General features: G+C 36.3%; 1 protein-coding gene across 5 annotated transcripts in view; it reads right to left on the reverse strand.

Annotated features, from left to right (window-relative positions):
* Window positions 1–24,176, reverse strand: part of SMC4 (structural maintenance of chromosomes 4) — a 39,764-nt gene that overhangs the window by 11,399 nt on the left and 4,189 nt on the right. For 4 of the 5 annotated variants that reach the window (XM_075761637.1, XM_075761633.1, XM_075761634.1 and 1 more), the window contains exons 4-15: window positions 23,800–23,991; window positions 21,923–22,099; window positions 8,760–8,924; window positions 7,587–7,714; window positions 6,920–7,060; window positions 5,844–5,994; window positions 4,852–5,016; window positions 3,793–4,026; window positions 3,025–3,210; window positions 1,413–1,574; window positions 630–855; window positions 448–527 (exon numbers count right to left, since the gene is read on the reverse strand). In XM_075761637.1, the coding sequence (XP_075617752.1) occupies window positions 448–527; window positions 630–855; window positions 1,413–1,574; window positions 3,025–3,210; window positions 3,793–4,026; window positions 4,852–5,016; window positions 5,844–5,994; window positions 6,920–7,060; window positions 7,587–7,714; window positions 8,760–8,924; window positions 21,923–22,099; window positions 23,800–23,991 (2,007 nt within the window). Of the gene's footprint in view, window positions 1–447; window positions 528–629; window positions 856–1,412; window positions 1,575–3,024; window positions 3,211–3,792; window positions 4,027–4,851; window positions 5,017–5,843; window positions 5,995–6,919; window positions 7,061–7,586; window positions 7,715–8,759; window positions 8,925–21,922; window positions 22,100–22,153; window positions 22,235–23,799; window positions 23,992–24,176 lie in introns of those variants that run through there. The other variant, XM_075761638.1, reaches the window with a different exon arrangement.

Below are 24,176 nucleotides of genomic sequence, written 5' to 3' on the forward strand. Positions count from 1 at the left end.
GATATTCCAAAACATTCTTGAAGCACAAACTGGAAGGAGAGCTCTGCCACTCCCCGACAAGGACACAGAACGAGGGACCAAAGCTGTCCTCTCTTGCTGCCAAGGTGTGTGTACTGCTCTGCAGCTCAAGACTTCCTCACAACCAGCACCTTCCACATTCCCACCCCTGCCTTCAATCAGTGTCCAAACTATCAAACATAGCACTACGAGATTAAAATTAAATAATAGGCATACGATAGCTGGGCTGTGAACAAATACACTTAGGAACACTATAACCTATGCTAACCTTGTGAACTTCAGCTTTATAAATCATTGTTCGTGTATCTTTCATCACAAGTTGTTAACTACTCACACTGATTTAAAAGGACATAGCACATGTGTGTATGAAGTGCCAAAACATAAGGAACTTTGATGAAATTTCACTTTTAATTAAGATTACGTACTAACCTCTTCTTCTGAAACATCCATTATGACTGAGGAACCCATTCTGCCCTTCATTATTTTCCCACCACCACCAGTCATCGTTCCTAAAGTAAGAGAGACAAAGAGAAGTTAGCAAGCTAACTAACTGTGCTTAGGTATCATCCATAAAGTGCTGAAAAGAGAATTGCAAGTTTGCGCTGAAATACCTGACTGTTCAATGATTTGTCCTTGCAGCGTTACCACCCTCCATCTTTTATCTTTTTGGAATGCTACTCTGGTGGCTTCTTCCAAGCTTTTAGCTACCAGGGTATCACGTAACGCGAAGTAAAAAGCCAGGCGAACCTTCTCGTCTTCTACTTTCACCAGATCAAACAACCGAGGAATATTCTCAGGAGTTGGGACTTTTTTAATGTATTTTTCCCATACAGTCATCTACATCAAAAAAAGTAAATAAGTGAACAAAAGATTCCTTAGGATAAATTATGAGGTCACTTGATTATTCTAAGGTACGTTAAGGCTTTAAAGCAAACACAATCATGCTGCAATTAACAGTAAAACTTCCTTCCTTGGGGATCTCTACACACTTCCAGTTTAATTAAAAACTTGCTGATAACTCGTTGTTCTCTTTCATAGTTTTCATAATTTAGTTACTAAATTACTTGGATTATTAACTTTGCTAATAAAAAAATCTAAATATAAAAATATAAAAACCCACGCCAAACATTTGTTGTACAGATATAGGTATCTAAAAAGCCGTGTAATTCTCTGCAAGTAAATGTTACCATTTGCTAGTAGAATACTCTAAGGTACCAACAGCCTATTAAAATTATATTTTAGCTTTATCTGCATGAATACATACACAGCATAATATATTAATATATAATATACATTTATACACATGCATATTAAGACGTTATACATGTACAGTAATAGTACCATGCGCATTAGGGTAAATCAACAACTCGTTTTGCTGATGCGCCCGTACTTACTTTGTCCAGGGCTATAAATGTGGCAGCTCCAATTCCTCTTGCCTTTAAGAAATTCACACATGCCTGTGCGGTATCAATAGTATCAACAACAATGTTGTCTAAGGCACTGCAAGACGATGAAATAGCAACATCATACTTTTCATCGATAGATCCCAAGTCTCCCTGATAATGGAAGGTCAGGGGAGGGAGGCAGAAGCACAGTGATTAGCTTGGCATCACGGTTTTGTCTTGGTATTAAGAAATAAATGACAAAAACTTTACACAAAGTGAAATGAGATGAAAACAAATTATAAAATCATTTTCTGTGAAAGAACTTAAACCATAATTAGAATTTGTAAAATAATACCACACCTGTCTTCTCCTGCACACTGTTATTTATGTATTTCCTATGCACTTGTTTCCATAGTAGAATTTCATACAGTTAGAGCTTCAAAAGCAGTGCTTGTGGCAGAGCAATGCGGTAGCGCTGATTTATTTTCTGTAGACAAACGTTACATTTTACATGCCAGCATTTTAGCGAGGCAGTCTGGCCTAACAAAATAATGTACTGTGCTGTGTGTATGGTTCTACCCATGCCTAGCTGGGTAGGACCTAGCAAGGCATACACTGCTGCGTGACCCAAAATATGGGTCCAGGGGTATTCATCATCTTTGAAAAATTCTGGTGTATCTGCAGATAAAAACGGTGTGCACAGCCAACCGCGAGTTATCCAAGAACAGATTAACCTCGCATTCCTCTCTGTGTGATAACAGAGCACGAGACAAAATACATTCTAGCTGTGTCAGACAGCAGTCTGCAGAGATGCTTCTTGGATGAGCAGGTGGGGAAAAAAGAAAATTGCAGAAAACAAAAATAACACTTTTACATTTACACTGATACACATGTATTGTTCCATGCTAGTAAAAAAAAAAAAAAAAGGAATGAACAACACCTCAGCTGCAATTTTTCAGAACTTTAAGTCAACACTGCTTGGAAAGAACTGCTAACACTCAACGTTGTGCTATGACATAGCTTTGCTCCGTCTTCTGAAACAATGATACTGCTCTTTTTGATTTTACATGTATGCAGGTAAAACAAGAGGAAACAAACAGCAAAGAGATCACCAAATACTAAAAATTTTGAAGGGAAAAAGTGCACAGTTCCACATTAAGTTACATACAACTAGTAAGGTGTTTTTTAAGTTTCACAGCAGTTCTACCAACTGTGCGGTTACCGATACATTCTGCGGCAACAGAAGGCAAAAAGCACTACTCCATGATACGTCTCCAGCCCAACGCAGAAGCACAGGTAGGACCAAAGCAAAGACAGATTACAAGACATTTGTTGTATCCTTGGCTTCAGCATATCCCAAGGAGACTGCAGCTAACTGATTTAGTTGAAAGATCAGCCTACCAAAAACATAGAGCTTTCTCACAGCCTTTCCTTAGTGCCGCATAGAGGAACCTCAACAATCTTTTTCTAATTTATAGTGAGTCCATAGGATTTGCAGCTCTGCTGTCCAAATTAATAGCACCAGAGAAGCGAGGAATTCTACCATTCACTCAATTACAGAAACACCACTCTGTTCCTATAAAGTTTAAGACTAAAAGTATAATAGCCTTTTAAAATTTACCAGTCTTCCATATAGTCCACGAATATTTCCAGACTTCTTCTGCTGAAGCAGAGCCTCAAGCACTTTTCCTCGACTGCGACTTACTGCTAACGAACTCTTGGCTTCTTCTACTTGTCGACGCAGATTTCGAACAAGATTCTTAACACCCAATTCTTCTCTTCCCAGCTTCTCAAGCTCGTTCTCTTTCTAATGATTTAGAGACAGACATTACCTTAACCTCACGAAAACTACTGTATTCAGGGAGTCTTAGACTCATGATTGTGTAGGCAACGAAACCAGCCACTGAAGAGCAGAATACCAAACATTTACCAGAAGGAAGGCTGGTATCTGGATACACTTTGGCTAGTATTTAGTACGCTTTGATGCAAATATGACAGCTTATGAATTTGTGAATCAGGCTTAGGACAAGGTAGTGGGATATTTTTTCTCTGGGGAATGAGAGGAGCATGAAGTGCAAAGAAACACAGAACCATAACCATTTATTTAACATCTTTCATTATGATTCTTAAACTGATTCCCTTGCGGGGATATACAGGATTTAATTTCCAGTGCTTAATGTTAACATTTGCTTAACCCAAATACTTATATAACCCAAATGAATTACTTAACTTCACCTGTTAACTGAGTATTTGAATGTAGTTTCTAAACGTTATTTTATTGGAGGGAGTTTTTCATTTACTTTCACCACAATTATTGCTAAAACAAAGAGCGGAACTTCAGTTTGTGTGTTGCAACTCAAAGAAATCATACATGAAAGTTCAGTCTCACCTCCTTTAATTCCTGTTCGGTTTGGGGTAATTTTCTGTCTATATCTTTGATAGCAGCTTTCCTTTCCTTAAGCACGTCCGAAGTAGTCGCCAGAGCCTCCTTTGCTTGATTTAACTGAGACACAGCAGTATTATGACGGCTGAGATGGATATCGAGCTCTGACTGGGCTACATCCATCTTTGAACGTGCTTCATTCACTGCTTTACTAAACTCCATAAGCTCTTTCTCTTTGTTCTGCAAAAATGGACAATGTTACAACTAAAACCAGACAACTGTGGGATTTATTACATCAATCAAACCATATGACAGAAAAAGAGGAAATGGGCATGTTCTTTTACTAGCTCCCCTGGCAGAAGAAAACAGTTCTGTTATCTAGAAGAACAAGTAATTCTTAATTTATTAGCACATTCTGTATGGAAATGGAATAAGGCATTTTTCATAATTATGAAGGACATCAGAGAATTATCACAGAACATTGACATACAAGCTTTGTATCATTTTCTCAACATAGTGCTAAATTACAGATCAAATGGAGAAACCATGTTTTCAAGTACAGAAAACACCACCCCCACCCCAAATTTACAGGACAAATTTCCAGCCGCCAGATGCTTAGTGACAGGACAGCATATATCAACAACAATTACCAAACATTATAGTAGCCGGCTATTAATTCCAAGACAGATTACAGCTGTTTGAAAGGTCTGGAACATACCAATTCAAACCCTGTTTGTTTATTTAAGCAACATAGAGGCTAAAACATTTTGATGGGAGAAAATTAAAGTGCGTTCAAATAATGGAAATGTAGAATTATTTAATATAGATCTATGAATGATATACTTGATGGCACGTGATTGCTAGAAAAAGTAAACAACTCAATTCAGCTCTGATTACAAATTCAAAATTAATCTCCCAGTTAGGTTCCGTTGCACTAACACAAGAAGTAGTGTACTTGTCATATAAAATCACATTTGACAGCTATCCTGTGATCGTTTCATTCATAAGTGTAAAACCTATACATCAGTTAACACAGTAAGTGTACTAAGTCAAAATAGTTCAAACCTCTTTATTTTCCTGAAGTCCTTGTGTTTCTTCCTTAAGGCTTTCCATAATCTGCTTGAGTTTTTCTTCTTCTTCCTCTTTTGTCTTTTCAAGCAGCTCTTTCTTCGACGTTGCTTCGTTGATAGCTTTTTCACTATTGGAATGTACATTTTTCAATTCTTCTACCTACACAAGGAAAAGACTTCTAACTTCCTCTCCCACTGAAACAAATCAGTTTTGCTTTATCTTTAACCCCTGCCTTTCGAGTGTGATGTGGAAGTCAAAGGACGCGTAAGCCCTGGTGAAGCACACGTGGGTTTTGTACGTTAAGACGCACTGTGGCTCTAGCAGGAGGCCAGGATTTGATTTGCAAGGCTTGTTCAGTTCTGGAGCCATCCAGACAGAAGCAAGGCATAGCTTTACACAGAACTGCTCACAGTAAGGCTTAATTCTTAAATACCTACTTTCAGAAGGCCAGTCTTGATCCAGAGAGTGATTTAAGATTTGTAACAGCTGGCAACAACCACCTTGGTAAAATATAGCCATTGAATTAACTAAATTAAGTAGGGAAACAGGAAAAAAAAAAGTTTCAAAAAGGTAGCAACTGTGAGAACAGGCAATATTCCTGCAATCTCAACAAACATGAGAAAAAGATGCTTTTCAAGCCACGAGCTGAGAAGCAAGAGGGAAGCTTTTGACTCTGCCTTTAGGCAGAAAACAGCCTGGTACTGCTGGCCCCGGCCTCCCACAGCAAGATGTGCAACGAGCAATGGTTTAAGGAAGAATCACACATTACTTCAGTAAGTGATTTGCAAACAAAATCCCTAGGTGATTTAAATGACATAAAATATCTGAATAAAAAAAAAAAAACCTTTTCAAATATATTTTTCCATCTTTGCTGCATAAAGCACAACTGGTGTCCTTTGCTATTTCATCCCAGCTGCACAAAGATGTTCTCATCTAGAGCAACCAATTACATTTCTGTAAGTAAATCGAGTTGCAGTTTACACTACCTTTTCTTTGTCCTTTTGAAGTTGCTTCTCCAGTTTTTTAGCCTTGCTTTTAGCATGTTTTAGATTTTCCCTAACTTTAACGTCCTGCAAATCCAGCTGAGTAAATTTTTCTTTACTTTCCTCTACAAACTTGGTAATTTTATTGAGTTTCCTAAAAGGGAAAAAAAAGAAAGAATAATCTATTCCATACCCTATCAAAATAATATCAGTAGAGCGTAGCTTAATAAGTACGCATATAGAATTTAAACCAATACTACTCAGTTTTTGTGAAAACAAATATCCAATACTTACTATATGCACAGCATTTTCCCCAGGGAAGTGATGTTTCATCACAAAAATATCAACTAACAAAGCAATATTAAACACATTTGCAGAAATTTTGGGTTTTCTTTGCTAGAATTTATAATTCACATCTTTCACAGCTCAGTGTGATTTCAGAGGATGAGGAGGTTAATATTGCAGTTGGATTGGAGATTAGCACCCAGACAAATCAATTTTAGGGAAACACAATTTATGCTTAAGAGATTCATAAGGAAACCAGAGAAAAACACCTAACATCAGGTACCTAAGCATTACGGTTGTCTGTCAAAAACCCTGAAACAATCTCCCAATTTTTTCGTACAGTCTAATATTAAAAAAGTATGTACTTTAAAAGCCATCAAAAATCAGACATTTTCTTCTTGTAATTGTGAATATTACTCAGATTTCTCCAAGAGAAGCAACCTCCAGAACCAAATCAAACCAATGAGTTGTCTGGGGTTTTTTTAATTTCTTTTTGTGCAAAAGATAATTTAATCCATGTCAGGGAATGTTTAGATACATCATAAGTGACTCTGCTCATCAGATAATTTAAGGTTTTGGTGGAAGAACTACTGACAAAACCAGCTGTGCTTCCCTGTGTTTGATCATCTTCCCATGCAACTATTGTATACAATTCTGCTTTCTCGGGTGTTTCCCCCCTGCAATACAACCATCACAGCATTTTTTCTGAAAATGCTGCTAATGAGAACACCACATACGCAGAACATATAAACCGCAATACTCTTAGCTTACAAGTCTATACCTAAAGTACTTACTTCTCAAGTTCTTTTAAAGATTTGTTCTTGGTTTTCATTTCATCTGCAAGTTTACTACTCTTCTCATTAATATCTTTTGCTTCTTCGTTAATTTTTTCTTTCTGTGTTTCCATATCATTTATTCGTTTCTTTAAGTCATAACTAGAACAAACAAAACCAAAAGTGAAAACTCCACTGTTTTCCATAAAGCTAACATTCATGATGAAGATATTTTTCCAATCTTAAGTGTAACAAAGTGATTATGTAAAGCATTAAAGCCTAATGTCCATTACTGAGTAACCATGCCAATTTAATACACAACAGCAAGAAAATCTAACTTAGACACTTCAAACGAAAAAATAGTCTTTACGTGATCTACTTTCTCAAATTCACTATAAAGCTGCAAGAGATTAATTTGTCAGACTACTTTACTTTGTAAAAAAGCTGGCAAGCAGGTTTTTGGTTTTGTTTTTCTGTTGATGGTTTTGGGGTTTTTTGATTGTTGTTTTGGGTTTTTTAAAGTTTTTATGAAAAAGGTCTCTATTGTCCACATGCCGTTCAACTAATTTTGAAGGACTGATACAGCTGCTAAGAAATGCAAAATATTTCTAATTAGAGATATGGATGCAAAGTTTAACACCACCACTACCACATTAAAGCCAAATCAAAACTTTAGAGAAGTACTTACATATAGTATTGACACATATGATTCTTTTCTTTAAACATTTTGTTTTCCAAACAAAGAAATTCAATGGCTTTATTCCTGTCCGCTTCCAAGGCATCCTTTTCCTTTTCCACCATTTTAACTCTATTCAACTGGACAAGACAGAGAGTCAGAGCTGACTTTACTGCTAGTGCTACAGAACAAACCACGAGAAACCCCCAGACTCTCTGTGGCACACGTGTGATGGTCTTCGACAACTAACTCTGCAAGGCAGTTTAGCACTACGAGCTTTCTGAAATAACAGAGCACCATTCACGCAGCAGAGACTGTACTTTTAAGACAATTCAAACAGTAATTTAAAGCTAAAAAAGGATTCTAGAGATGCTAGGAACAGCTCAGGCAACCCAAGGAAAATGTAGACGAAAAATAAAGAGGAGTTACATATAGACAGTCCATATATGTTATTTTCTATATTTCAACTTAAAAGGGGCTACTCTAAAGGTTAATTCCTGCAACTACGTGCTTTTTTGTTTTCCTTCCCAGGCCTTTAAAAAGTCTGCAACATACTAGGATTTACCAAGGACACATCAAGTAAAAAGAACTTTGATCTCACTTAGTACTTTTAGAACTGAATGCATAAAATGTTATGAAAGCAAGTTCTGCAATAGATCCACACAGCTCAAGTCACAGCTGATTTTCCGTATTTGTAAGCCTCCCCATACAGCTCTGTGTGCATCACCTCACCAGTGCTCTGCCTCTCTTTCCTTGGCACACGAATGGTTTCCCAGCAACCTCCCCTATCTAGTGCCGATAAAAAGCCCTGTCTGGACATATTCAGTAAGAATCTGTTTCTCTAGTCAGTCCGAGAAGCATTTCACACACGCAGGTATGACCAGAGTGTTCAGCAGGTAAAATCCTGTGTTCCAATGGAAGCAGTCAAACCTTTGGGAATCCAAAGCCAACAGCATTCTAAGTGTTTAAAGGGCAATTGATGGTGACTGCCCATTTCTTTTATAATTGAGAAAAGCAGCAGATGCAACAAAGATAACTCAAAATTTCTCTGTACGTCTGCTCTTGTAGAGGAACATCAAGTTTTAACCAAGTCTCTGTATTAACTGTTTTCCTAAAAAATCCAATAATGAAACACTACAAGTTTATATTTTTAATTTGGAATTCAAACAGAACTTTGAGACTCACCTTTTCTCCTCTCTGTTCATTTAAAATCTCTACTCTGCGACACAGAGTTTGGATAGGATCTTTCAGTCGTGCAGATCCTATTAAGTCTTCCAAGTATTCAAGCATGCCTTCATCATGTTCAGTCTGGCCTTTCGGTTTCATCATTGCAATTTGTTCGACTTCCCCCTTGGAAAAGAAAAGTTTGATGTTTTCTTTTCTTAATGTTTTTTTGGGGGCGGAAAGAGTTAGTATTCTGAAAAAATACAAACATTTGGAATGCAGGTATGTGACCGTATTCTAGCATTATAAAAAAAAGAATAAAATAATGCAGTAATCAAAACTGATTATTCAGAATAGGAATACATTCGGGAAAACAAAGATCAAAGCGAATGGAAGTTTCCTCCAAGGAACGCATGGTGGTGATATGCACGAAAACCAGCATCTCTTCTGAAGCCAACATTCAGGTCTAAACATTGCTTCATTTCTCTAAAGATTCAAAATGTATTCCCCCAACCTAGAAAAAGAAGAGAATAAAGCATGCCCTCTAGGTCACGTAGCACCCAATAGTCTTAAGGTAGCTTAGTCAGGATTGAAGTCCCTGAAGCGTTCTCTTTAGAAAACAGAAGGTCCATAAAATCATGTGTGATGGATGACCTGGGCTTGTAGTTCATACAACTGAGACTTCCTTGTTGGGAAAAGAAAAACATTCTTAAGTATTTTCCTTTATGTACAGCATTAACTTTAAAATTATTAAGCTGAATAATAACAATAAATTGTTTTTAAAAATAAGAATTAGGAACGATTAACCTGATACAATGACAAGAACTGTTTATTTTACTGATGCAATCATTAGCCAACAACGAAAAAATCTACTATCAATCTTTTATGCTTAGGACAGACTAGCACAAAATCTTTCAAAATACAGATTATATTTTGTAAATTATATGATCATATATCAGAAGGTGAAGACATGAAACCGAATATACACATATTAAAATGGTATCTGGAACAGGAATAGATGTGATAGATGCTGCAAAAATTAAATAAAGACAACACAGAGTAAAAATTACTCACCCTTCAAAAACCCAGAGTTAGGTACACGACATGAGACAACTTATTTGTAAAAGAGATAACCAACACTGTAGAGCACCAGGACTGGCCTTGGTGACCATTTTTAAATGCAGGAAATAAGCTGGTTTCAAGGTTTAACTGACAAAATTTAAACCAAAACAATATACTTGTTGAGCTTGAGGGAACAGCTAAGCCTCTACAAAAGAATGGGTGAGGAAGAACGTCTCAAGAACATAGAGGAGGAGGATGATTAAGGAGGCTGCTGGAGAACCAGAGAGGCCAGCCACAGAAAGATTCCTGGGCAAGCACTGCAAACCCGACCCGGACCAGGTACGGCAGTTGAAGATAAAGTACTCCTGAACCTCAGGAGCAGCCAAGGGAGTTACTACAGTTGTTTGCCAGCAATTCCATTCCATGGACGCAGTACACAATGACACCTAGTGGCCCTATGCTTTTCTGCCAATTAGTAAATACCATTTGGCTGAGTAAAGGGAAAAAGCAAAGTTTTGCAAATTTTGCAAAACAAGAACTAGCATTTATTAAGATAAGTCTTTCTTGCATGTAATTCCCTTGTTAGAATAAAACAGAGGCAGAGGGTGGGTTTTTTTTTTTTAATTGAAAATTCTGGAAGTTAAATGCATCTAAGCTTTTATTTTCTGATAATTACTGTTCCTAAAAAGCATCAGCAGGTTTGATAAGACACAAAAAACCCCAAACAACCAACCCCAAACCAAACCAACTCTTATTTTTATTTCTCACACATATCAAAAAAGCCAATTACTTTCCTAATAACTGTAGTTGTGTTATACACAATTCCAATTGCACGTTTGCCCCTTTGCACAACGGGATGATTTCTGTACCAAAACCCACCTATTAGTGAGACACTGCTCATGGGCAGGAATCTGGGTAACCTCCTAAATTTCTGTGGAATTGTCACAAGTCTCTACTCTGTTTCTTCTTGCATTAAAGCGTTTCCTCTGTTTATATCCAAGAGAAAACAATCGCAGAAAAGATACCTAATTCAGGTGCTGAGCATCACATCTAAGATTTTATATATATATATTTTTTTTAATATTTTATAGCATATATATCCCTCAAGTTAGGTGCTACTGCAAACCACAAAACTACCTAGATTTAACACGAGCACAGGGATTACAGACAATCAAGGAATATAAGTCAGCTGCTTTTATGATCTCTCTAAATATAATTAACCATCTTTAAGTCACAACCACCTAAGTAAGATGATAACATAGTTGTGAGGGTTCTCCATCGCTCCCCAACATAATGGAATATGACTACAATATGTTTTAAGGAATTCCTGGTGACAGTAGTTTAGGCCATTCATACATTTATATAATTTTGAAAAGCTGAACTGACTCGAGTGTGGTTGAGATCATGCGCATGGATTGAGCTTCTCAGGCTGGCCATTGCCACGTTTGTGTGCAACTCCTCTACTTCACCACAGGCAAGTAATTTTACAACTACCTACTTAAATTCTTGGATCTTTTTCTTATCAAGGGCAAAAATGAAAACATTTAGAATATATACATAATAACTGAATAATCATAGTAGTATTTAATATTTATATTGTTTACCAAGTTAATATATTAAGAAATCTGTTTAGCCCATCCCTATAATTAACATATTAATAAAAATGTTTCCAGCTATTTTAATTGATAAAGGAGACTGAAAAAGTTGTTTCTGCTCTTCTTGCAAGTAGTCATGCCAATGATTAACAGGAGAAACCCACATTTTACAACACTGCATTCTGTTAAAACTTGATAGCCAACAGAACTGTTTCCTAATTTTCTAACTGTGCTTATTACTTGATCCATTGTTTGAATTATGAAAAAAAAATTTACCAACGTGCTCATTTATCTAGTAAAAGATCTTTCAAAATACGGACAGCCCTTTTGAAAGTGAAACTAAGGCGGCAGCAGCAGACATTTGTTGAAAAGAAGAAAACATGCTTGGGCACACTTAACATAGCTGTCACACTAAAATCTAAAAAGTCTCAGAACAGACCACCAGGAAACCTCTGGAATTCTTTGCCTCAGTTATCTTCCTCTAGCTCACAGGCTTGAATTCATGAGAGGAGAGGGAGAAAAGTAGGGGGAGGAAAAAAAAAAGAAAAAGTAAATCCTCTATTTAGTTGAGAAGACAACCAAAATGGATGTCAATACCAAGACGCTGGTGAAGCTGGCAGACAGCTAACAATGAATGAAACAGCCGCAGAAGTTGAGTAATCATGGTATGAAGAAGCATCAGCTATCCACTGAGTATTTTGGGGAGGCTCTACACTCAGTGCAAGAACTCTAAATGGAATTATGAGCCTGATTTCAGTTTCTGTATCATGTGAGAAGTCTTCTACGTCAGACTGAAGTTCTCTTTGGGATGCTGGGACGCCACTGGTAACAGAGGTAGTCAACCCAAACGTCCCATAATGAACACACATTTAAATAACAGTTTCTACCAAATGTCTCAGCTTGGTTACCAGAAAACAATTATTGGTACATTCTCATAGAGAACACAGGTTTATCGGTGGAGGAATTTCTAAGCAATAAAGTAACCCAACAGCTGTGGCAACTAATGAGAAACCTTGCTTGACAGCAGGCTACAAAGGTGCAAAACAAGGGCAAGAGCCACTCTCATTTGAAAGCCACATCCTCTAGTAAGATATGAGGAATCACTTGAAGGAACTTGGAAGCTGGAGATTCCACCTTCCTTTGCATACCTGCACTCTTGAGGAGGTGAATTATCTCAGTACCATGATGATTAAGATGCTTTCTAAATTTAAATTTCTATTGTGCCTAAGTAAAGTACAAAAACTTTAAAGTAAATCGTAAAAGCCTTCAAAAACCAGCGTAAGAAGTGCTCATAATATAATTAACCATTTGACGTCGACGACTGGGTTGAAGAGACTATGAGAGGGTGAAGCAGCAGCGCAAAGACGCGAGCCAGGAGCGCCTGGACACACGTGCCTGCTGTGTGCAAGCTCCTGAGGGCACAGCGGGCGGACGGATGCCCATAAAGACGTCTGATAAACCGAGAGGAGCTGCAACATCATTGGCGAGATCTATCACTACTTCATGCTATGAGGCTGCCAAGTCAAGGGACTCTCTAGGAGTTCTGTGCATTTCAGTAGAAGTTATACTTGCATCCTAGGAGTATTTTAGGAATGCCATACATTTAATGTAAGACATTTATTAAAGGCAGAACTCAAAGGTCAGCCTGTGCTGCACGCACGCTCCTCTGGATTCACGTTAAGACCAAATTCTCATTAGGACTAGCACATCTCTAGCAACGCAGGCAGCTCACCTAAGTAGCCACACTCCACTGCTGTAATTTCCTAGAGCAAATTTGTGAAGGGCAAGGACTTCACCTCCCATGTAGCCCTCAGAAGGTGGGACAATAAAATCCCTAAACTCTAGCACCTCATTTCTTAGAGCTACTACTATTTTCTCTAAAATTACACACTCATTTCTTAAAACAGCTCATCCTTTCAGAACAGAAAGCTTTTAATCTGAGTTCATCCAGTATTTTCTGGAATATAAAGATTTGAATTTTAAACAAGGTTATGAAGCTGCTTGATAAAGGAAATTTTGCCCTACTCATTAAGCTGCCTTTCTACAACCGTTGTCACTGCCTCGAAACAGGGCGCTGCTTTTCACTTCTGCAGTACCTCCTGCCTGTTGCCCTTGGCAGACAGCAGCATTATGTTGCTGGAACTGGAATTACAGAGTTTCAGAACACAGCCGACAGACTGTGTTTTAAAATTCTGGTGCAAAATGAGACAGGGCCAGCAAAAGCCTTTGACATTGAAAGATTACTGACAGCAACCTTAAAACTCCGTACGAAGAAAGAAACAATACTTTTTTCTTTGGTTGTAAGGACTTGTCTGCATTATGACTAGTTGTTTCTGGAGAACCTACAGAGAAAGATGTTTGCTTACCAATTACTGCCGCCTCTTCTCACCCCTGAAAATTGGGGAAAAAATAACTTTTGAAGAGAGCGTCTTGCAACACAATGATTTTTGTCAACTAAACTGTTAACACAACATTTGCAGATCTACTTGGTTAGCACTCCACAGAACAATTATGGCAGCAAGCGGGTAAAAACAATTTTCCAGAATTTTGGGTTGTCATTTCATTTCGGGTGTCTTAATCTGAAGTTTTAAAATGAAGCGCTGAAAACTTTGGGCTAGATTAGCAAGATCCTGTACCACCTAACAAACTGGACTAACTTTTGAGTGTTAAAAACCACACCTCAAGATAACTTTTGAAGCACAGTAAAAGCACCAGCACACTAAAATATGTATTGTAATAAGGGAATTTTGTGCTTGGAATCCAGTAGATGGAAGCGTACTGCACCCTGGGCTGGGGGGGGAGTACTGGGCAGCTTGGGTGGTTTTTGAGGGGAATTTGCTGTTGTGTTTCAGTTTTTGGAGGGGTTTTTGGTAGTGGAGCTCTTCAACACTAGTCAAATTCAAAAGCCGAGTAATGTAACAACTAACTGAATTGAAATTTACGTTCATTTTTGCTCAGGAGGAATAGTTTGAGAGAAAACACTGCTTACAAGATGCAATACTATATACTGGGAAAGCCTTCCATGTTTTTCCACATGGCTGAGCAACTTGGTGAGGCATAACCTTAGAGAGCAGGACATGCTATTGGTCTTACTTTCCCACTTCAACTGTTGCAAGTAGAACACAAGAAATCATCTTCTGAACCCTTTATGGAACTTCCACATACTTATCAATTGAATCCAGGCTGAAAGATCACACATTTTGTCAATATCGGTAAATTAGACAAATCCTTTATACAAGCTTTTCTTTTGGTTTACATTGTCTCCACCTTTGAGGTGCTGGGCAGGAGGAAAGCCTTCTTACTTCAAGTTGTACACAGGAAACCTATTGCAAGCAGGGAGCATCTCCTGCATATCTTCCTCTCATAAAAAAAGTTTCCTGAAGTTTGAGTGTTTGGATTTACCCCCTCTTATCTAGATGTGAAATCCACCTAGTTTTGCTTCTGCATCAATACAATAGCTTCATTTCAGAATTCTTCTGCTACCAGCATTTGGAGTAATGAAAAGTAAAATAAGCCTAGCTCCTACAATCTGTACAATCCTAATTCCTGCCCTGTAACAGAAGTGTTACAGTATTTGGAGAGAAAGCTGTCGGCTGGGGTTATGGTCAGAACAGGTAATTCTGTTTCAGAAGTACATTAAACTATCACAAACGTTTAGGTATGACAACTGTGGCTATAATATGTGGTGTTTTTAAGGCAATCACAGCTTTTTAAAACTTAGAATAATATTTTACTAGTTTCACTGTAATGGCAGCATACTTTTGATAACATACTAGCTTTTAAGGCTTTTTAAACAGCCATAAAAAGTTCTGAGTCCAAAAATCTTTGAGTGATGGATGGGTATCAGCAGGACATGCTGTAATCCTGAGCATAACACCTATTACAGCACAATTAAAACAATCTTGTAACTTCTTAATGCTGTTGAAATGTATATTCAATTTGCTTACTAAATTAACTGATGAAGTGAAGTACAGTTCGCAACTTATGGTATTACATAATTCTGTTTCATTTAAGTGATGTGCAAATGGAGACAGCAGTCAGAACATCCTGTCATTTAACTTTGTCAAACATCACAAGATTAACGGTGATATGCACGTATTAAAAAGATTTAATGAAAACATGTTGAATTTTAGATTAAAATTGTTTAAGCATGAACGTTTGTTCCCAATAAAAAGGGCTATTTGAGTTATTAGGACAATTCATACCACACTGAACTTCGAAACAATAGGGTTTTCTTTACACGCGGCAGGTGATCAACCTGCTTGTCCTTTACGCGCTGAACTGAAGCAAACAGTTGAGTTGCAGCCAGCATATCCAGAACACTGAGAAAAGAGAACTTGCAGTTGTAACAGCCACCTCCAACTCAAATTTCTGTGGATCATTACAGTAGCTGTTGGGAAAATCTGTTATCGTTTGTCCTAGTGAAGAAAATCAATCTTGATCAATCCAAACTATAACCCAATTTCAATTCTTAACCTTTTAATATGGAAAGCTAGACAGAACCGACCAAGGCAAACTTGATCAAATAATAGTAAAGCTTAGAAATTTTAATCTTATAGAGCACTGCTATACTTCAACTTCTTTCAAGTGGCAAAACATTTCTCCCAGAGCAAGGGGAATGCGGACAAGAGATTTCACAAGCATTTCACCAGCTACAGGAGTTGAAAATACACCATGCACAACTTCTTAGCATCACCAACATAAGGAAGAGCAATGGCTTCTGCAGCCAGGAAAATGAAACCAGTGGCACTAAGCATTTGCTTGAATGAGAAACCACATTACAACATTTAGAGAATTTTTACTGTAAATTTATTTTTCTACAGAGATGTAAAAGATAGAAAATCCAAGACTAAATTTGGGAAATTCCAATTACTGTTTTTTCTTCCTCGGTCTTCTATTCTAGCCCACTGACATTAGAACTAGCACTAATACTAAATTACTGCTAATAAGGTTCAGGCTCATTGCTGCTGCAGCTCCAATTCTACCTGTTTGTTTGACAGAACTTGTAACTGCTGCAAAAGGCCATCGAGAGTAAAATTAGAGGTAGTGTAGTAATGAATATCAGCCTGGCATATCACTTGATAAGTGCTAGTTTAGAAGTTGTAGAATTCTTAGTTTCTGCATCTGACACTAGTTGCCTCACAAAAGTATTTTTCCCAAATATTTTGTGTAATCAGTTTCTTGAGAATAGAAAGGCACCCAAACTGTGTTATCATCTTCTATAAGCCACTAGGCAGCAATGTGAGACGTGTTTCCATTTCCCTGTGTACTACTTGCACTATTTTCAACACCTCTCCCATTTTTTATTTTTCCTACATTGGACTAGCATGACAGTGCTCACACTTCAGTGCTAAATTTATGTATCTTCAATTTGACTTTCTTTTGACAGTGTACTCATACTTCCCTCTTCAAGTATGGTTTAAACTATGAATTCTAATTCTACACGTGTGGGCCTTGGAAGTTATGGATAAGTAATATTCCTGTAACCTCCTTCTCCTGGAAATGTGACTGTAATATAGCTCTTGTAAGCCACAATAGTTGTTTGGGTTCCCTCCCAATTCCATTTATTGCTGCTTTTACTTAATGCTTGCAATCATATCTCATTCTACCCTCGAATTTTACCAGATGGCAAATATACAGGAGGAGAAAAAGATATATCAACTACGCAACTTCATGCTCTGCCCTCCAAGAAGAGTGTTAGAAGCTAGGTGGGAAATCAAGTCAAATAAGTAATAAACGCACATACACAAATCTACAAGGCCACTACTGCCCAAAGATGAGGAAAAAACTTGGAATTAGCCTGTTATACAACATTCAGTTGTTTGCACAAAACTACTATTCTGCATTCTGGAAATAATTTAAAAGTAGCCTTTGTCAAGCTGTTTGCACATCTGTCTAATTTTAGAAGCTTTCTTAAGGACATTCTTGTATTTATTACAAGAATACAAATCGAGTGCAAATCTAGAGTCACTTTGGAATCTAAGTCAGTTATTGTCAAACTCAACCTACGATGTTTGTCTTAATATTATTTGTACATTCAAATTTAACTATTTAATTGAGCGCTCTCAATCACACACTGCCCCTAGAAAAGTGCTGCTCTTCACTTATCCTATTTCCCTATTCTTCTGAAGAAAGCTTAATAAACATTGGTTACAACGTTATGTTGCAATTTGCAAAATAAAAATCATATGAATCACTAACATAAGTTTTCTGATAATGTGACAATTCATTTTGAAACTGCACATAGACATATTAGCATATCTTATGCTGCTCTGTATTCACTTCAGCATAAAGCGTAATATTTAAACAGAGAAATTGATTCTGTACTCTATGAATCAGTGCAAGGTTTCTATTTTTACATAATATTTGATTTAAAGAATCTGATTTTACTTAATTGTATTGCTTTAATTCTTCCTACCACTTCAGCTCAGCTGTCCTTGACCTTTCTAGAACAAACCTCTCTTCACCACCAGTGCCAGCAGCATAGATCTCCATGTATAATCCCAGTAGAGCTTTTCAGCTTGTGCTCCAGTCAGTGCTTTAGCTCAAATGTTGGTGTGCCTCATTAGGAAAGCAGACCTCAACAATCAGGAACTTCTGGCTTATCTCAAAGTGAGAAGAAAATCTGTTCTCCTTCATTTCCTCTCCAATACACTGAAAGAGCGACTCCTACATTACTTCCACAAAGCAGCAGGTGAAAAACTTGACTAGACTTCCTTTCTGGCAACATAATCTTGCCATAGGATAAGACTTAGTACATTACAAAATGCTGTTCCAATCAGTTACAAAAAATACATACATATAAAAATCACTGTAGTTGGTTATATTTGCTTAAGATTACATGAGAATATTTTAATTAAGTCTATCAAATACATTTACATGAAATACAACTGTAATTAGTAGAAAATTTTCTTAAGTTTCAATTTGTTTGAAAGAAAGCAGCTTCTCAAGTAAATTGAAATCAACTCACTGAAGTCTGCTCCCATGATACTGTCTTTCAGTAGAAAATTAATTCAAAGTCTTGTGCCATTTATTGCCATTTCTACAATATTCATCTGCAAAGTTGCTGAATGGCAGTTACCTACGAAACTCCACTTTCCTTTTAAAAAGCTTATACAGACTATACTTTTCTTACCTCAAAAGACTGCAAAAGGCAATTTCAGCAGGTGTTAACAGTTGCTGTCCACAGCCAGTTTGCTTCGCTCGTCAGACGTGCCTGCCCTGCAATGTCCAGACCTGACAGCCCTTCAAGTTCTCCCCATTTATTTAATAATTCCTCAGAGGCAAACTAGCCAGGATAAAGAGGCTGACATTTTTTTCTGGCCTCAAGGTTAACCTGTTCAGAGGGGTCACTACTGAGCAACAGCAAACATACTTACCTGCGTTTTGCCCAGCCCAGCCAGAGCACAGAACCCACACAAGTTTTCTGTACACATACATCGATGTTCCAAGTAAGTCTTTCAAGAAAAGCTAAGTAATTTTATTTGTTGTTCTGTACAGATATACAAGTTACTGAAGCTGGGGCACTAGGCGTGGAAGACAGAAAAATAGCAGCAAGATGCTGGATTTTACCACAGTGCTTAGCATACTCTCTTTTCCTCTAAGCGACAAGATGCAGTTTTTCCTGTTGCAATTTCAGGCTGTGGCAAGCCCATTGAAAATGCCCTGAACAGTTGTCTATTCCTAAAGTACTAAAAGCACACAGGAATTTATTAAAAACATGAAATATATAGCATTAGAACTTAAGGAACACAAAAGTCACAAACTCCTGTTAAATGTTGGCAATATCCCATTTTAACTAAAGCCATTTTTAAACAAGATTTTCTTCAATTAGCTAGTTCAGGCACAGAATTTGTAATGCTTCCAGAACTACTCAATCTTACATATTCTGTTTTTCCACAGGTGTTTTTTTGTAATGTTACTCATAAAAGTCATCAGTAGTTTGATTTTCAGTATAGCATCACCACAAGTACTTGCATCACACCCTACCCAACTTTTAAAAACAATTCAGTCTGGCCTAAACTTCTAAATTTTATCCCAAAAGGAACCAAAATTTGCTATGTCAGAAAAAGACTGCAAAATAGGGGGTAAAGTGGGAAGAAGAAACAAACAAAAAAATAAAGCAGTCTTCTGAAAAGCAAGTATTTTCCACTAAGTAATGCTAAATATGCTAGCAAGATATAATCAAGCATCTGAAGGTTTTGTTACTACATGTAGGATATGTTCTCTTACAACTTTTTCTTTAGTACTAACTAGTGAATATTCTGTCACACACCAAAACCAACATTTGATAATCCTTAATTAACATTTGATAATCCTTAATTAACATTTTTGCCCAGAACCTGTATTACAAGTGAAATATTTTAATTACACCATATTGACATAGTGAAAAAAATCAAAGATATTTATAACTTATTTTAAATGAGAAGTTACTCTGACTCAATAGCAACTTAAACTTAACCTACATTAGTTTGGCTGTAACCAGAGAAGAGCAAAAGCTAAATAAATCTGTTTACTTATCCCTTTAATTTTAAATAATTTGAAAAAATATTAGGGAAAAAAGGGCAACTCTCATGACAGTTCACAGCCTTAGCCTTCTGACATGGTCTCATTTACTTCTAACTATAATTTTTAGTATTTGGGTTTTGAAGTTCTGCTGTCATTATGTGGAAAATTTTGCTACATTTCCCAACTGCAAAGTACTCAACTTTGAATCGCCAAATCAGTAGATTTCACTTTAAAAAGGCGCAAAACCTTATGTGCAAAGAGAAAGGACCTTGCCTCAGTCAGAAAGAGTAAAAAAATCTCAGTACAGCTTCCTCTGCCGTTGATGATAATACATTACCCACAAAGAGTCTAGTGGAATGAAAGAAGAGGAAAAAAATAAATAATGGTGGGAACGATTGCTTTATGCCTTAATATTGGTTATACCTCCCCCTTATTTCCACTGTACAGGTGGAAAGCATGAAACTCAAGAATTTAGGAAAAGGTAAGTTCTCATGGGTAAGTTCCTGGAAACAATTAAATGGGAGAAGAAAATAAATCACATTTTTTGGGAAAAAATAAAATAAATATAAAAAGCTTAGCAATACTCCTTCCCAAATGTTCTCTTCCCCTCCTCCCAGCAGTAAAAGTGCATGCTCTCTATTAGTAGACTTCAGATATCTCTGCACCATAATTTCTGCCTAGCTTAATCTTTGACTCTGCATTCTCTCCCTTTTAAAAATTTTGTTAAAATGATACTTAAGAACAACTGTATAGAAAAAATGTGTATTTACTACAGTTGTTTTGTTGGAGGTACTTCTCGCTCCATCTTGAAACAGAAAATACAGAATAGTGTTGGAGGGAATAATTAATTGGTATAGAGACTCTAAAACAGATATATCCTCTTTTTGTGGGTGTAACTGTAAAAAAAGGACTGCACGAAAAGCCTTGAGGAAGTGAAGCAAGCACAGCGACCTATCTAGAATTTTTATTTTTTTTAGAGGGGAACTAGAAGCCTCTTTGACAAAAACAGGCCTAAAATAAAGGCTATTGAAAATTTTTAGTCCTTGGGAGGCTCCCACTGCTCACTAATTTTCTAGGCCATGATCCTTCAGAGTAGATTTGGGACCTGCTAGCAATAGTAGTGAAATAATTACAGGTAATTGCAGATACAGTTACTCAGTTGAATTAATATCTAAATACCTCCATCAAGTACTTTCACTCAATTTACATGTCAAGTAATTGTTTGGCACATAGCAAAATTCTCCATTATTATTAAAAAACTGGAAAAAAATTAGTGTGGTTCTCCTCAGCCTGTCTTCTAAACAGAAAACAGATGCCAGCAAGCATTATAAAGTCAAACATGAATATAAATGATATTATATTGACAAATTCTATGATTATTTTTACAGTATGGGTTATAAATTGTAGCTTTTAAAAACATAGCTTGAATTGGCTATAAACCTGCCATTCTTTGAATCCTCCACAGTTGTTAAACAAGTTTAAACATAAAGTACACTTCACGCGTTTTTTCTTGCACTCAATTTTTATGCACAGTTAATTTTTATATACATACTTCTCCAGTAAAACCACATCTATGTATAAGAGCCGTAGATAACAGTAGAATCATTAAGATTTAAGTTAATATTGATGCAATTTTATCTAAAGCATAAACAAGTTGCTGAATCTCTGCCACGCTTAAGCAGCACAATAATATTGGGGTTTAAGGTTTATTTTACTACACCAATATTTACGTGCTGCTAGGGCGGAACAAGTATGACAACTCTTCTATTCATCCACATGTCAGGAAAACAAATTTGTTAATAGAAAAATTTATATTAGTATCTTCAACTGTTTCTCTTCCTTAAATTTCTAAAGCAGCAAATAATGATTCGCATCTTTATTAGAGCATGCAAACCATGATGTGCTGCTAGAGTACTTTAAGGCCTCAAATATAAGACTTAAAACCTAGACAGTATCTTTTTTTATAACCATAACTGGAAATATTGCTTTACTTAAAACTGTTTTTATTCATACACCAACCTGTAAAATTAAGAACCTGTTATGGTCCAGATCAATTCCATGGCTTCGAAGAAGAATACCAACATCTTTGAATGTCTTTTTCTTTCCATTGATGTGATAGACAGAAGAATTATCTCTATAAGCAGTTCTAGATACACAAAAATTGCTGTTAGGAATGACTTCGTAATCATCTCCTTCCTGTTTTGAGGAAAAACAAAAGCCAGAAAAACAATCACTGTATCGCAGGTTTACCTCATATTTCATAATTAAGCACAGAAGTTTTATCATGTTCAGGTTTCAAGTCAACTGCACTCTGGGAGTGGGAACTGTCTTAAAGCTGCATATCTCAAAAAAGAAAGAGAAAAAAACAAAAAAAAAGAACTGGAGAACTGGACAAAAAATACCCTAAATAATTTAAACTGAATGGTCTTCATGTTACACCTCTCTCACCTCTAATACAAGCTATTGCTTTGAAAACACTTAATTTATTCTCTTTACCACTGCTTCAAATCACAAAGGAAAAAAGCCTACTTCAAAGTTAAACTGGCTGTGCTATTACACCCTTTACATTTTAGATTAGCAAGTCTTGAATGACTTAACTACTGTTTGCATTTTAAACTCCTCTTTTATAGTGCTAGGAAAAAGAGTTAGTTTTAGCTGAGCAGATCTAAAGAGAAACTGTAGAAGATAAAAAAAGCAAAACATTAAAGATGTGACAAATATGACATCATCAGCTTCAAAGATATCTTAGTCTTCCCTACAAAGCAGCAACTAAAAATCAAGCTGGTACTACACTTTAAAAAGTTAAAATTGATGCATGCTTCTTGTAAGGACTTCAACTGGCCTACCACTTTCCCAGATTAACCCCCAAGAGCATAATCAAATTGGTATCTAATATATGCAGAAGTTTTTTAGATCATAAAGTTAGCTTCTAGATGTTAATACAAAGTGGAAAAAAAAATTAATAATATTTGAATCTGGTTATTATAAATACAAGCAAAAGGTGTGTGTGTGTGTGTATCTATCATGTCAAAGAAAAAAATATTTTAAAACAGTTCTTTCAAAGGGTGTGTATATATTGCCACTTTAACAACACAATTTTTGAAATTTCAATGTAAATTTCCCACTATTTTGACTGACCCCAAACTCAACAGTTGATACTAGAATGTGTGCACAAAAATTAAAGTGTCCAGAAGTTTTTATCAATATATGAAGTGGCAAGCATTTTTTTTTTTTAAATTTGCCAACACTTTCTATTTAATTCAAACAAAATATTAGGTTCAGAAATATTTAGTGGTAGGATCTGAGGTCAAGACTTTTTGATGAAAAATCTGTTTTAAAATTGCAGGCATGTTTACAGTATATAAAGTGTAAATAAGAAAGTTTCAGATTCATTATATATTTTTCTAAATTTAGGTAACACAAAATAGGTTCCAATCGGTTTGAAAAGTCTTGCTTAAATAGGTTTTATTTCTTATGCTCATATTATAAATTTAAGAATATATAAAATATCCAAACAGACTTATAAATTTTTAGGGGTCCTATTAATTTCAGAAAGAAGTTTTATTACTTGAGGTAAAAGAGATGACAACTCTAAAACGACTTCTTCTTAAAATTACTATTACATATTTCTAAATAGTTTAAAAATGGACATGTACCAGATATAAGTCTTGCAGAAAATAAAAAAAGAAACCCTAGTAATATTTTAAGAACTGCAGTATTCAAAGAGGAATTTTTAGAGCTAATTAACTTCAAATTGATGTTTTACATCCCAAAGGTAAACTAATCAGGCTATGAAGTTTTCCCCAGCTCAAACTAAAATAACCAAATATTAAAAGTTTTCAAATCCTTAAAGAAAAAAAAAAAGTCTCCACTGTTCTGAATAGAAGCATACATACCTTGTCAATGATCTTTTGGAAGTGGACTTCCACAGAACAACTCTGGATGTCCGTATGTTCGTCAGAATTATGGATCAGCACAGAGAGTTTTTTGGATCTGATTTTTTGTGCTCGATACCCAAACACAAAAAGCATCGAATCAATGACATTGGATTTCCCACTGCCATTTGGCCCAATAATACATGAAAAACGCTGCATAATAGATGGGAAAAAAGTGATATTCAAGGGAAATAGATCCTGGTCAGTGCACATCACCCATTTGATTTGTGAACAGTTTAAAACACAATTATTTCTAGCGCATGAAACTGCAGACTATCTGATAGCTTAGTTTTTACTGCCAAAGGTAGAGCAGTACAACTTCTTTAAGAAAAAACCAC

This window comes from Balearica regulorum, chromosome 9 (assembly GCF_011004875.1).
Source record: "Balearica regulorum gibbericeps isolate bBalReg1 chromosome 9, bBalReg1.pri, whole genome shotgun sequence".
Lineage (NCBI taxonomy): Eukaryota > Metazoa > Chordata > Aves > Gruiformes > Gruidae > Balearica > Balearica regulorum.